The 15004-nt window shown below is 36.9% G+C and overlaps 1 protein-coding gene across 4 annotated transcripts in view; it reads right to left on the bottom strand.

Moving 5' to 3' along the window:
• Positions 1 to 3583: 3583 nt before the first annotated feature.
• The window catches only part of LOC106070989 (uncharacterized), a 143770-nt gene continuing 132349 nt past the window's right edge, over positions 3584 to 15004 (bottom strand). The window contains exons 1-3 of one of the 4 annotated variants that reach the window (XM_056012803.1): positions 7858 to 7993; positions 4490 to 4578; positions 3584 to 4387 (exon numbers count right to left, since the gene is read on the bottom strand). In XM_056012803.1, coding sequence (XP_055868778.1) covers positions 3798 to 4387; positions 4490 to 4562 — 663 coding nt within the window. In that variant the 5' untranslated portion in view covers positions 4563 to 4578; positions 7858 to 7993 and the 3' untranslated portion in view covers positions 3584 to 3797. Of the gene's footprint in view, positions 4579 to 7857; positions 7994 to 15004 lie in introns of those variants that run through there. The other 3 variants (XM_056012804.1, XM_013231015.2, XM_056012802.1) reach the window with 3 other exon arrangements.

Genomic DNA, 15004 nt, shown 5'->3' with positions numbered 1-15004 from the left:
TATTCTGTTATTCCAACATGTATATAGGCTTGTCTTCGAGTTCGAAGATTAGTGAGAAATGCAGTATTTCCCGTGGCTGCGTAGCCCCAACTGTGACCTATATATTTAGCCACTCGAGAACAAGCATATAGTGCAGTTTCAATTACTTCTCAAATACTAATCCGAAATATTGAGGAAATTGAGATTTATATAAATATAGTCAATTTAGGACGTTTTTGAAGGGATAAATCCAAGGTTTTAAATTTCTCAACTCGGGACTCTCCAGAGTTTTCGCCAATTGTAGTATGGCTATTCTTTAAGCAAATATAAATAAAGCCATAGCTAATAGAATAAAGGGTTTGAGATTATTGAATTATGCATATTCTGATTACGTCATTTTATTATTTCTGCGCGACTCTTATGTTTTTGTTTGTGATTAATTCACTGTACAGTATATGATTACGTCATTTCGTTATGTCTACGAGTCTTTAAATTTTGTAGCATTCAGAACAAGGTGTTAGAGATTACAAGACTATTCTATGGATGTCATTGCAAAGTGTTGGATTTTTTTTTAACAACTTTACTAAAGTCACATCTCAAATAAACTTGGTGTCAGAGGTATGGCTCAGTTGTATCCATCCTTACACGACGCCCTCGGGCGTGATCAAGGAGGATCGGTGCTCCACGTGACGGAAGGGATCGGACTCACGACTTCATACGGTGCAGCCCTGGAGGGATTTTTGTTGAGGGGCTGGGTTGGGTTGAGGCCAGCACGATCAACAGTTCTTGTCACATCTGTTCAATCCCCATCTCCCATGCGCTCCAATCCCATAGTTAACCACTTATATCCAGCGGGTACACTAGTATACTAATGACTTAAGACTTAGTCATAGTGTAGGCTACTTTTCTATTTTCGTAAACGGTCTTCATTAGCTTCCCATTTTTCTTTTTAGTTTTTACCAACGGTCATTTGAGGACAAGGTGCATCCACTGCCCAGAGCTAAATGGGCCTGCATGCGTATGGTTAATGTATTTGATTGATTCAATTATTTATTTGATGTATTTACGTCGCTACCAAAAAAAACAACTTGAAATGGGAAGATGAAGACGGGAGGTCACGTTACACTGATGTGGAGAACCATAAAGCAAACAATCACAGGTGATGTGTCCATATACCTGATGTTGATTTTACATTTGCTTTGTATTTACAGGATGTCCGAAAGTCTATTCGCAAGTGACAGTTCATTGCAGTATGAATTTGAGATTGTGAAAACCATTGCACTGTATGATGTGGTTCATTGTTTTTTTCATAGTGAAGATGTTATTAGAATCAGAATAGGTAGCGAAAATAAAGCATAACTGCATACTCAAAATATCCAATTATCCTATGTGTCCGAACTTAACGGACTTTCTATATTAAATTGAAACACTTCCACTTTTCAGAGGGCGTGGGAGGAGGAATAAATTGTGGTAAACAAAAAAAAAAGATATATATATAAAAAAAAAGTAATGGATTAGACCAGCTTATCGTTTGAAGAGTGGTTAGAAACAACATTGTATTGAAGCAGAAGCGAGAAGCTGTTAAAGAGTCAGCAATGGTACCCCAACTGTTATACCAACGAACGAGAATTCAAACGTTTCTTAGTGTTTCTTTTCAAATGTACTTAATGTCAATGACACATGCCATTATCTTCTCTCTTTTTTTTTAGTTAATCGGATAGTCATTTAAAAACTTCACTTCTGAAAGATAGGAAACAAATAATTTTTTAGAGATATTTCAAACATAAAGTCATATCTGTACAGATTCTGTTGATGTCTGGCCTTTTTGTTTCTATTATTTTGTTTATGCCCATTGCCAGAATAAATTCCGATAAATAAACTTCATTCCCATATACCATTACAGCATTGAACGGGTGGCCTGGATCATACAGGAAAATCAATGACTTAGCAGAGTTTAAGTCTCAAATTAATGGACCTCATTCACCAATCGTAAATAAACATATTTAGCCACGTCATGATATTGATAAAACAATAAAAAAAATACGCATCACGTGACAGACTTTATGGATTACATAATTTGTATAGATGATATATAAAATCAAGTGGCTAAATGTTGTTTGTTTACGATTGGAGAATGAGGTACATTAACAATCATGACTAGACTAACACATGAGCACAAGAAACTGAAACATTTTCTGAGTAATCTGTCGAAGTCAGGCAGCCATCGTCTGACTACAAGCTCAAAGGCCTATTACCGCTTAGACACTTAGTATAGAGACGCACCATGGCAGACGGTCTTCGAACGCAACATTCGGTGACGTCATGCTTTAGTGAGTTTTAGTTTTATTATGTCATTATTAGTCAGAGACTCGACTGTGGCAACTATGCATTAAAGTTCATTAAAGTATCTAACGGGCTAGACTTAACATCTAAATATGTCTAGGTCTTGTCCATAAGTAGCTTAAACGCATCCAATACGCCCGTACAAGAAACTTAAACATCTTCTGAGTAATCAGTCGAAGTCAGACAGCCACCATTCAACCAGATCAATGCCTATCACAGTACGCTTTTGACGTAATAATCACTTTTGAGAGAACGTCTGTAATTTATAAGATAAGAAAATTTTGGAAAGTCTTTCTTATATTATACTTGCGTTCACATTTAAGTGACTTTTTTTTCTTCAAGAGTTCCTTATAAACATCTACCAGCAAAAAGTAGGCCCTACTATTGATATATTAAGGCACACTCCTGTGTAATTTTTTTTTTGTAATATCTGATTTTTTTCCCTTAAGTTTATTTTCCCGATTTGCTATGTGTGTGTGTTTGTATGCACGTATGTGTGTGAATGTTTTGTTATGAGTATGAGTGTTTTATATTTTGTCCTTCTTGGAGATTTTTACGATAAATTCAACAATGTCAAGGACGCTAAATTTTGAGCGTCACTGTTGCCAACTTACTAAAAGAAATAGTTGAGTTTCGTATCAAATCTCCTTTATTCCCGATACCGAGTTTCCTTTTTGTTTTTCAATAAGAGTGAAAGTAGAATTCTACAAACGGAAGTGCTTAGAACATTTGATTTTTCACTGCTAAAAACTGCCTAAAAATTATTATATCATTTTTAAGAAGAAAAAAACCCTAGCCTATCAAGTCTTGCTTTCTTCTGTACAACGGAAACGGCAAAAAGTTCGCTATTTATAAATTTTCCCGCCTTAGATGAAAATATCTAGTGCTAGTCATTGTATTGTGCGATAATCTTTTAGTCTTAGTTTTTTATGTAAAGTAAGGTTCCCCTTTCTAACCTAGCGATCTATAGCGATCTATAGGGCAGATGATATAAAGATAATCTGTTTCTTTGGCCGCGGTTAACGAGGGCGTCGTGTGGCCAGCACAAACGACCGACCGCCTTTACTTTTCCTTAACTAAAGTCAGGTAACCATAAGAGATGAGTGGACTTAAGGGTGCCTTAAAAATCCCGAAATTAAAAATATCTGTCTTCATCGAGATTCGAACCCAGGACGCTAGGTTCGAAAGCCAAGCGCTTTACCACTCAGCCTATTCTACCTACTGAAAAAAAACAACAACAACACATAAGAAAAAACAGGTATACTTTTCAACCACATTTTATTAGCCACTTCTATGTATGTTTCGTGAGTTGGTGTTCCATGGCGAAATGTGACGTCAACCTTCAACACAGCAAATAATTCATTTGTCATTCATTCTACTTCCTGTTTGATGACGCAATAGCTCTTTGTGTAAAGTGTCTAAGTTTTTATTTAGGAAAAGTTTGTTGGGTTTTTGTTGTTGTTGTTGTTTCTTGTTTAGTAAAAACCACCAAGACCAGCTCCGGCTCCGTAGTTACCGTATCCACCGTAGTTACCTCCGGCTCCGAAACCGTTGGCGGCTCCGAGGTTTCCGTAAGCTCCAAGGCCGGAACCGTAAGCACCAGATCCACCACCGTATCCGGCACCTCCGTTGAATCCTCCGAGGTTGGCGTAGCCGCCTCCGCCGTTGGCGTATCCGCCTGAGGAGTAGCCAGATGTGCTTGAGCTGGAGCTGCTCTTGAATCCGCTGGAGTGGCCTCCGGTTTTACCGCCCCCGTAGCCGGCAGCTCCTCCGAATCCGTTAGCGCCTCCGTAGCCGCCTCCGTAACCTCCAGCTCCGTAGTTTCCGGCGCCGAGTCCGTAACCAGAATTGAGGCCGTTGTAGCCTCCAGCTCCGTAACCTCCGCCAAGGCCGTAACCAGCACCAACACCATAACCGCTTCCAAGACCTCCACCAAGGCCGTATCCTAGACCACCACCGTATCCGAGACCGCCACCGTATCCTAGGCCACCGCCATATCCTAGACCGCCTCCGTATCCCAAGCCACCTCCAAGACCACCGCCGTATCCTAGACCACCGCCATATCCTAGACCACCGCCATATCCGAGACCGCCTCCGTATCCCAAGCCACCTCCAAGACCGCCGCCGTATCCAAGACCACCGCCATATCCTAGACCACCGCCGTAACCTCCAAGGCCTGCATAGTTGGCAAATGAGCTTGCGATGGAGCATGCAAGGAGAAGAACAATTTTGGAAGCCATGTTGTAATTTGTTAACCTGGGAAAAAAATAATACGAAATCAAACATACATTAAAGAAGCTGACTATTTAGGGCGCATTCACACTAAACGTCAATCACAGCAGTGTTCTTTGTTGACACATTTATTACAAAACTTATATCAACTCACTCTGTCTGTCTGGTAAAATGTGTGTACACGTTATTCTTCCCACACCCATTCTCGGATTAAGTTGAAACTTGGCAGAATTATTCATTGACATAGACAAGACATGAATCCATTTTTTTTTTTTAATGTCAAGGACGCTATATTTCAAGATTACTATTGCTAACAAAATGGGATGTGTGGCCAAGAGGCTAAATACGCTAGGATTTGGATTGGCTACCTATCAAGGGCTTGTAGTTCGATCACCGACTCGAGCAGAGTCGTATTTACAAACTGCCTAAATGCAGCACGGAAAACCTCCCAGATACACCCTCCCCTACTGGTCAACAAATGAGATTGGACAATAGCGCTCTGAAAATGCTACTAGCATGAAAGTTGCGCTATATAAAAGCTTTTTAAATTATTATAAATGTGACTATATGCTACAAGCGAAATTTGATTCTACAGTGGTGAAAAGTTCTTATTGAAATATTTGGCTTTTCAGTACTCCAGAATTCTGTAAAATTGTTACAGAAGGCAAAACATGGACGTGATGCTGGTCCAAACTCGAGCAAATTAGCAACATACTAACCTCTGACTATATTTGTAAAATATATATATATTATTATTATTATATATATATATATAACACAAAGCTTATATTCTCTCAATACTATAATATTTACTTCCTTTTTTTCTACATCAAAGCAAAATTAGTAAACTACCACAAAGTAATCCACTAACTGATTAATTTTTATAATCCCTCTATTCATGTCGCACATTCATGGAAACATATGGACCAAGGGTCCTCGAAACAAATGTAACATGGATGCGGTTCTCGAGAACTGCTCTAACGATTTTCTAGAAATTCGACAGTTATTGTATATCGCTGGGAAAAGATTTACTAGCTCGTTGGTTATGAAGAAAACAAATATATCGTTCTATAAGTTGTATTAAGGAGGAATTGTCTTTTTTTATTATTATGACTACGTAATTACTATTATTTATATTTTATTATTATTATTTATATTTTATTATTATTATTTATATTTTATTATTATTACTTACATTTTATTATTATTATTTATATTTTATTATTATTATTTATATTTTATTATTATTATTTATATTTTATTATTATTATTTATATTTTATTATTATTATTTATATTTTATTTTTATTATTATTATGCTCGTGTTTTATTGGTTCTTGTGTTTTCATTGTGAAAAGTTCCCAGTTGATCAGAGAACGGGAAAGGGGAGGGAATAAAAAGTATACATGAATCCTGCCAGAGAGACGGAGTGGGTTGATATAAGCTTAGTAAACCATACAGGGCTATTTACTTTTTATAACTTGTAGCCAGGGGCGGACTGGGTGCCATAATCTGCCCGGGCATTTCTATCTCATCCGACCGATATGTTTTACATGTTTCGGATGTTCCTTCAGAGTTGAAGATAGCTTACTTCCTAGTCCAAACCTCCCGCAGGACGACTGAGAATGGGAGCGGGCAAGGTTTGAACCCTCGACCGTCGATGAATCTGAACGACAGTCATGCGCTCAAACCGCACGACCAGGCAGACATCCATTGTATATTATACGATGGACATCCGATTCTAGGTCTACCTGCCCTCAAAATCATTCTGTTAAGTTTGATAATGTATCAATAGCTGTGATACAGTGAATTTAATAGATTTTGTAAGAGAATACTGTCAAAGCTTTAACAATTTAATACGCGCCTTACTGACATCCATGCCGCTCTTATCTTATAAAATACAGACGTGATTTTAAAAAATATGATTACTGTGGACCTACCGGCCCGCCGGGCATTAACCCGAATGCCCATATAGCCAGTCCGCCCCTGGTTGTAGCATATATTCTAGAAGTGAGGAAGCTTGATCCATGAGTTCGAATTCAGGTCGTTCCCCCTTTTTTTTTAATTTTTATAAATGCTTTTTTGATTGTCTAGTCTAGAATTCTAGATCTATTACAAATTTAATTACATGACTGAGCCAACAAGTACGCTGTACGTTAGCTCTGCTTTTACAAAAAAAAAATTCTTGTTTAAGATCTTATTATAATCTATCAGCAATAAAACTAGGAAGAAAGGATTTGACATTGTGTCATCTCTTGCGCTCGGGCCCTAAGAAAAATGTAACAAAATATGAGAAGATTGTGTGTAATTTTTACGATTCCAACTATTTGCATACTTTCGCTTCATGTGTGTAAAAAGATGATTGGATGAAAAAAAAAAAACGTCTTGCATTTAAAATGGATCTAACAATTTTCCTAGAAATTTATCGGTTATGTATATCTTTGAGAAACATAAAACATCTCTTGCTAGATGGGCACAGAGTGGAAACTGTTTGACAGTTAAAATTTTTCAGAAATGTTAAAACATCTAAGGTGGTGCGGTGGCTGAGTGATTAAGCATTTGGCTTTCGAACCTGGGGTCCTAGGTTAGAATCACGATGAAGCCGGTGATTTTTTAATTTCGGTATTTTTAGGTCGGTCGGTCAAAGAAACAGATGACCTTAAAATCATCAACCCTAGAGATCGCAAGGTCTGGAAATTAAATTTGTTACGCGTTGTAATATATATTTATAAATTTGTTACGAATGACGTAACCAAAAGAATTATTTTTTTAAATCTACCTGTTTAAAAACATTAGACCAAAGAAACCTAGAACTTAGACTTAACAATGCTTAAAAAGTGAAAAAAATAAATAAATCAAAAAACGTTAAATTCATATATTATTAACACTTCCTATAGTCTGTACACCAGATACACCCTTTATAGTTATCCGCCATTTAATGAAGTAAAAAGTATAAAGTAAAGTTCCCCTTTCAGAGATTGTGGTCTATAAGGCAGATGATGTAAAAGTCATCTGTTTCTGTGGCATACGGTTGACAAGGGTGTCATGTGGCCAGCACAATGAACTTTAATTTTCCCCAACTAATGTCAGGTACTCATTAGAGCTGGGTAGACTCAGAGACGCCCGAAGATCCCGAAATTAAAAATCCCAGTCTTCACCAGGATTCGAACCCCAGGATTCACGGTTCGGAATCCAAGCGCTTTACCGCTCAGCATCCGCCATTTATTAAAATCTCCCTTTAATGAGCGGTTTCAAGCTATACATCAAATATTGTGTGAGTATAAAACCAAAGTGTATTACTTACAGTCAAGGGCTTCTTCTTTCCTTTTGGAAGGTTGGTGGTCACTTGAGTAAAGTGTCAACACTTATATACGCTGTCCCTACCTAGTCCTCGCTAATTACCCCAGCCACTGCGCATGTCGCTAACAGCTGTATTCGCGTCATTCAGGCAGGGAAGGAATTAAAAATAACAGGTAGGTCCTGCCAGGGATACGAATAGCCTGACTCCGCGAATAAAACCCCCCGGGGGTGCGGGGCTGGATTAATCTGTGTCGGAATGTGTTAACGCTAGTCTCCCCCCCCCCCCTTTTTTTTTTTAAAGGGAGATGATGCTTTGGATTAAGTTATATGTCTAATAATTAAAATACGCTAATTGAGATCACATGACTATAATTTATTGGTATGACATTTTTTTAAAAAAATGTGAGTTGTCGTTACTGACCGAACTCTTTGAGACATGTGAAGGGGAAAGAATGTAATAAAAAGTTATTGGACAATCTCGACGGCTAAATTAGACCGCGGCCACTCCTTGTGGTATTTTCAACTCCGCTGCACGATCCTGTCGGAGCGGCCGCTGTTCATTGCTCGTGGCGAATATGTTCAACAGCGATTGCTTTTGTCAAAATAGTTCGAATACCTCGGCCGATAATCATAATCATAATCATAATCCTAAAATAAAAATTAACCTTGTCTTTGAGGCTTACAGGTAGAGGTCACGTTAAGTTCACGTCCGTCTATCAAAACGGTTAACTAGAGTGTTGTGTGGCCCGTACAATGACCGACCATCGTTGTTCATCCTTAGCACATTTCTGATGCCTCTAGAGCAGCGGTTCTCCACCTTTTAAGCTCGGCGACCTCTTTTTACAATCCCCACTCTGCCGCGACCCCTCCCCCACACACACACACACATACAGCAATAGTAGAGTAGACAATAACAATCCATATTTTCGATGGTCTTAGGTGACCCCTGGCAAATCGTCAATCGACCCCCAAGGGGGTCGCGACCCACAGGTTGAGAACCCCTGCTCTAGAGAAAGACGAGGAAGATTTAATATCACAATAAGGCATGTCAGACTACGCCAAGATTCGAACACAGAATATTTACCACTGAACATCAAGCTCTATCAAATTACTTCTTGAGAATAAGAAGATAGATAGATAGATAGATAGATAGATAGATAGATAGATAGATAGATAGATAGATAGATAGATATAGATATAGATATAGGTATAGATAGATGATATTTTTTTTATAAAGGAAACCTTAGAATTTGCGCTATTCAATTTTAGCTTTGTCATCATGGGAATCCATGGGCCTTAGGCCTCTTTTTTTTGTCTCTTTTTTGGGCTTTATGTGCCTCTTTTTTTTTTGGGCCCTCCTGCCTCTTTTATGGGCTTTTTTTAAAATAAGTTCTCACATTTCACAAATATTAAAGTATAAAGAATTAAAATTTAACTTTGTAATATGATTAATCCATACTTAATTAGTAATTAAAATGATGAATCTACATAAATAGTAGGCAGAAAGTTCAAGATTAATGAAAACAAACAAAACTTGATCTGTCTTGTGAAGATTAGTCTCCGGACTTGGCTGTCTGTTGATAAACTTTGAGTCCATGTGATGAATATCTAATGTAATTAATAGTTTGAATATTCCTTTCTAGTTAATAGTTCTCATTTTCCCCTTTAGATAAGAAAAACATTTTTTTTTTCTAAGTGCCTCATGAGCTCACTGCAATGCTGTGTGGCCTCAATCTTGGGTTGACGACAAGTGGACATCTGGAAACCGGTACCGGTCTGTCAACTTATGGAGGTTTGTTTACTAGTGATTAGTGAAAGCAGTCATAGTAATGGAGTTCAGCCTGTATTCATTGGCGTGGGACTAAAGACTGAGTGATGTACAAGAAAAAAATTGTGTTTAGACCGCTTTGTGGTACATAACAGTTTCAGGAATTTAATCGCACCAACTAATTCCTTTTATTCAATTTGAATTCCCTAACAGAATTAGAAAAGCTAATTCTAATTAAACTTTATCAACACAATCAATGTTTTTAAACAGGTGCCATAGCTAATACATTGTTTAAGAAAGTCAGCAAGTGATTTATTTTATTTTTTCTTGTTTTTTTTACACTAGAATAACTTGCATTTCTAGCAGCAGGGACGTAGCTAGGGATTTGGGGGCTCTGGGGGATTGCTTTGGGGGCCCCTTCCATTTTGTCATTCGACATCATAACATGAGAAAAAATCAGTAAAATTAAAAAAAAAAAAAATAATCATTAAGATTCTTTTATATAATAACAATAATATTGGTGAAAAAATGCACAAGTGACAAATCTCAATTCATATTGCTTCAGGTCGTGCTTTCTGTGCAGCAAAGGAATCTACATCAGTGGTTCCCAAACTTTTTTTGTCTCGTATACCCCTTGCCATGTTTTCCATTTCCTCGGTCGACCCCCCTGCATTTTTTTTTTGGAAAATTCCTCAACTTCTTTGAAGTTTTTCTCACTAATTTCTAGGCCATTTCAATTTATATGAAGTAAAATCAAATTTTCTATGCATTATTTGAATTGACTAAACCAAAAAAAAAAAAACACAAAAAAAACACAAGAAAAACAACAATAAACACCCATTGGCTAGCAAGCTTGATAATACGATATCAATATTAGGCTTCAATTCAGTTACGTTTAATACTATAACTTCTCGATTAGATGATGTTTGACTTTTAAATTTGGAAAATTGGGAAAATTCATCCCGTCCATTGTATGCTTTATTAATTTAATCCTCACAAAAAAACATTGAGATTATGCCTTCGTTTTGATCAAATTTAGATTATCACATTAAAGCTGCAAGCTGACCTCATTAAATTGATAAAAGTCTGTTAAATAGACTATATCCGATTCCCCCTTAATTTTTGTTTTAAAATTTGATTTTTTAGCACCCAAGAACTCAGAAATAAATAGTGTCAAAGATAAGCCTTTCGACAACTCTCATACTTCAGTGTGAAGGAGCAACTGATTAAAGTTTCAGGCAAAGAGCAGTTCTTTATGGATTTCTTGATTCATAACTAAACCAAAACTTGATCATGATAACACTTTATTACCAGGCAATGTTAACTAGTCCACCTTTTCTTTTTTTTGAAGTACATAAATATCGGAAAAAAAATGATAATAATAACTCCATAGACATAAATAAATATAGACTGGCCGAAAGAAGTAACTTCATGTAACTTGAAAACATGTATATCTATTGTATTTGGATTTCCGAATTATGAAAAATTGCATGATCTCCCTTCTTAGAGATGAAACAAAACTACACTGCCTCCTTATTTACAATATATATATAGGTGTGTGGCTGAAATAGATATGAATACTTAACTTTTATACTGCTCATAAATGCTGTATAATAAAGTACACAAAATTGCAAGTCACAAATTTTCGTTTCATAAAACTCTTTAATCGGCCAGTCTATATTTATTTATGTCTATGAATAACTCCTATTATCAGGCAGGGTTAACTAGTCCAGCTTTTATTGTTTGTTGAAGTACATGTTTATCGAAAAAAATGATATTAATAACACATATTATCGGGCAAGGTTTTTTTGCAAGTAATTACATAAGAACCTTTCAGTGTCCCAACTTATCTTACCATTACAGCTTTGAACTGTATTATTGCTTAGAGGAATTTGTATTATGAAATCAGATATAGGAATGTGTAAAACAGAATTTAAAAACTCTAGAAAGGCTTGGAAAGTCAACTTTTTGCCTAAAAACAAAATTATAGCTTTTATATAGTGCTACATTTATGCTTATGCCCATAGTGTGCAGTTTACTGGAGTTTGATATAGGCCTAAGAAAAAATATTGTAAGACGCTCACAAACCTCTTTTTGGGATGTTAAATTAAACATTTTGGTCTACTGTTCTGAACAGTTCTGCTGGAGAGTATTGCAAATGTCATTCAATTATTTCATGTTGGCTTTGTCTAGCTATTTATTTATAGCTTTTATATAGCGCTACTTTCATGCTTATAGCATGCTCAGAGCGCTTTGGTCCAATCTCATTTGTGGACCAGTGGGGTGAGGGGCATCTAGGATGCTGGTTTTCCGTGCTGCCTTTAGGCGCTCAGTAAACACAACTCTGCCCGAGTCGGGTGTCGAACCTCGAGCCCCCTTCTAGGTAGCCAAGACAAGCCAAGCTCAAGCGCACTTAGCCTCTTGACCACGCTTCCCATGATGTTCCAGCTTACATGGTTTCATAGTGACTTAGCTTGAAACTTTGTTACATAAAAAGCACATACGAAATGGCTTATTTAACAAGTAAGGAATGAAGAAAATTTGTCTAATAATCAACAGTGTAGGGCCTTCATGAAACTATACACACTTTTGAGAAAATCATAAAAAATTAAAAATTCGCAATTTTATTTCAATGATTCATCGCGCATTCAGAACTTAAATTCTTACATTGTTAATAATATTTGTTTGTTTTTTTATATTATTTTTTATCAAAACATGTGGCGGGCCGGATTAAACTTTTCTGGGGTCCGGAGTTGGCCCGCGGCCCGTAGTTAGCCCATCACTGTAATAGACTATCAGTTGATTTTTTAAGAGCTTATATCAACTCTCTCTGTCTGTCTGTCTGTCTGGTAAAAGGTTTGTACATATGTTTCCCACACCCATTCTCGAATCAAGTTTAAAACTTGCATAATTACTCATTGTCTTAGACAAGATATAAATCAATAAAAATAATAACCATTTAGTCAATTAATTACTGGAAATTAATAATTTTTTTCGATACCAACAATGGCAATTAATCCTTGAATATTCACAGATACAGCTAAATATGTAGGGTCTCTGCCCTTAGATAAATGTACACGTTATTTCTCCCTCACCCATTAAGATAAGATAAGATAAGATAAGATAAGATAAGATAATTTTATTGATCCAATCAAATGGAAATTCAGTTTGACTACAATTGACAACATCAGCGTAACTACTTTACAAAAACAATATGGATGAAAAACAGGGGCGTAACTAGGAATTTGGGGGCCCGGGGGGATTGACCTCTTTGGGGGCCCCTTGCATTTTGACATTCGACATATGATCATATGACACGAGATAATGTACGCAAAAAAATATAAGCCCCAAATCAAATTGGTTCAGTATATCAGTAAACTAAACAAAAAGTAATCCTCAAGACTCTTTTAATGAATAATACCGTTGTTTATTAGTTAAATAATGCACAAGTGACAAATCTAAATTGATATCGCTTCACGTCGTGCATTCTGTGCAGCAAAGACATCTATAACATCAACTACATCGATACTTTCTAGTATTTGTGACTTCACTGACATTAAAACCATGATAAGCCTTTCTTGCGTCATTGTGCTCCTGAGATACTTTTTGATGAGCTTGAGCTTTGAGAATGATCTCTCACATGACGTAATAAAAAGTGGCCTGAGTTAGCGGTATTCGGAGGAGGTTGCAAAGTCTGAGCACACGTAATTCCCATATGAAGCCTGTTTCCTCAATATGTCTATTGGTGATTGTATTACTGTTTGTTGATGAAAAGTGCTCGTGCATCAATGACATCATTGAAAAAGCGATTTTCCATTTATTTCATCATACAAACAGGAAAAGTAGCACAGTTTGTCACAAGCGTGTCTTCTAACAGGTGTCTTGGTTCAAGAAGAAACCCAAAGGTATCCATTTTCTTTCCAGTCTTTGAAATCTGCCCTTCATCTCCATATGAAATCTGTCCAGCAATTCTGTCGCAACACGTTTGAATTGCAGTTGTATTGACAGTCCTACATTAGAACTCAACTTCCCATCAAGTCTTTTCTTTCATATGGTTGTTTTGATTACAGGGAATCCATAGTATTCACTACCTTCTTTAGCTTTTTCGATGGATTGGGTTTTTGTCAGTTTCTCATCATTTTGCAGAAAGCATGAAAGGGTACCAATTTCTTTAGCAGATTCCCGTATATGCAGTCCAGACTTTTGTAGTTTTTTCCGAACTATATTAATTGGGCACAGGAGCTTTGACCAGAATTCCAGATAGGCAAACAATTCTTAATTTTCCACTGCATGAAGAAGATTCTGTGCTAATATTATAATGGTATTACGTCATTGCTGGTTATTTCTGTTTTGTGCGAAAGCAAGAGGATTCAGAGTATAAAAAAGTGGGAAAGATCCATATCTCGTTATGCTCGAGTATAGAAATACTCCGATAAGTGGACTGCCGTATTCACCATCACAACTGCTGACGAGTAGAAGACTCAGGGAATCATTCCAGCTGATCACAAACTATTGAAACCATCGGTAGCTGAAAATGCAGAGACATTATTCAACGAACGACAGATGAAAAGCTAAGTGAAATACGATGCAAAAGCAAGACTACCTAAAGATTATTCTGTCGGAGAGTTCGTCTAGGTCAAACATGGCAGAAAGCAGTTGTCATAAAAAAAATTCAGCACCCAGATCTTACATCATAAAGACAAACAATAGAAAAACATACAGAAGAAATTAACGCTTTTTAAATAAGAGTTTTGATGAAGACATCTCCGAGAGATACTATGATACCGATGAAGACAATGAACTGCAAACTGTTGGAACAAACGAAACAGACAGTTATAGACCAACGTCTAGAGAACTTGTTGTGCCAGTCAATACAACCAGAAGTGGACGAATTGTTAAAGTTCCTAGTAGACAGTGCTGGTGGCAGTGGGCGCCGCGCTTTCATAGGCCCCGCGCTAATTCCAAGTGTACATTATTAAATTAAACAATTATAATGTATACAAAATAACAGGGTTTTCGCGACCTTCTGATTTTTCAGGGCCTCCAGGAAATCTCATGAAAAGGCAAAATATATGATAAAGTCCTGAACTTTTTTTGAATTTATTCAAATCTCCTGAAGAATAGATGAAATTGACATTTTGGGGTGCCAATAAATAAAAAGTGGCATTGCAAGCTTTCATTTGATAAAAATTTATTGCAAAGACGAAAGTAGGCCTATTTTCTAATTAAAAAAAAATAATTTTGACATTATGCTTATTTCTACCCAGACTAGGCCCCGCGCGATCCGTTTCGCATAGGGCCCCGCAAATGCTAGGGCCGGCCCAGCTAGTAGATATCACTATTAAGAACTGTAAAAGGAAGGGTGTGATAATAACTTCAATAG

This window comes from Biomphalaria glabrata, chromosome 15 (assembly GCF_947242115.1).
Source record: "Biomphalaria glabrata chromosome 15, xgBioGlab47.1, whole genome shotgun sequence".
Taxonomy (NCBI): Eukaryota; Metazoa; Mollusca; class Gastropoda; family Planorbidae; genus Biomphalaria; species Biomphalaria glabrata.
The sequence above is the reverse complement of the archived record's forward strand: the minus strand, read 5'-3'. Positions and strand labels throughout refer to the sequence as shown.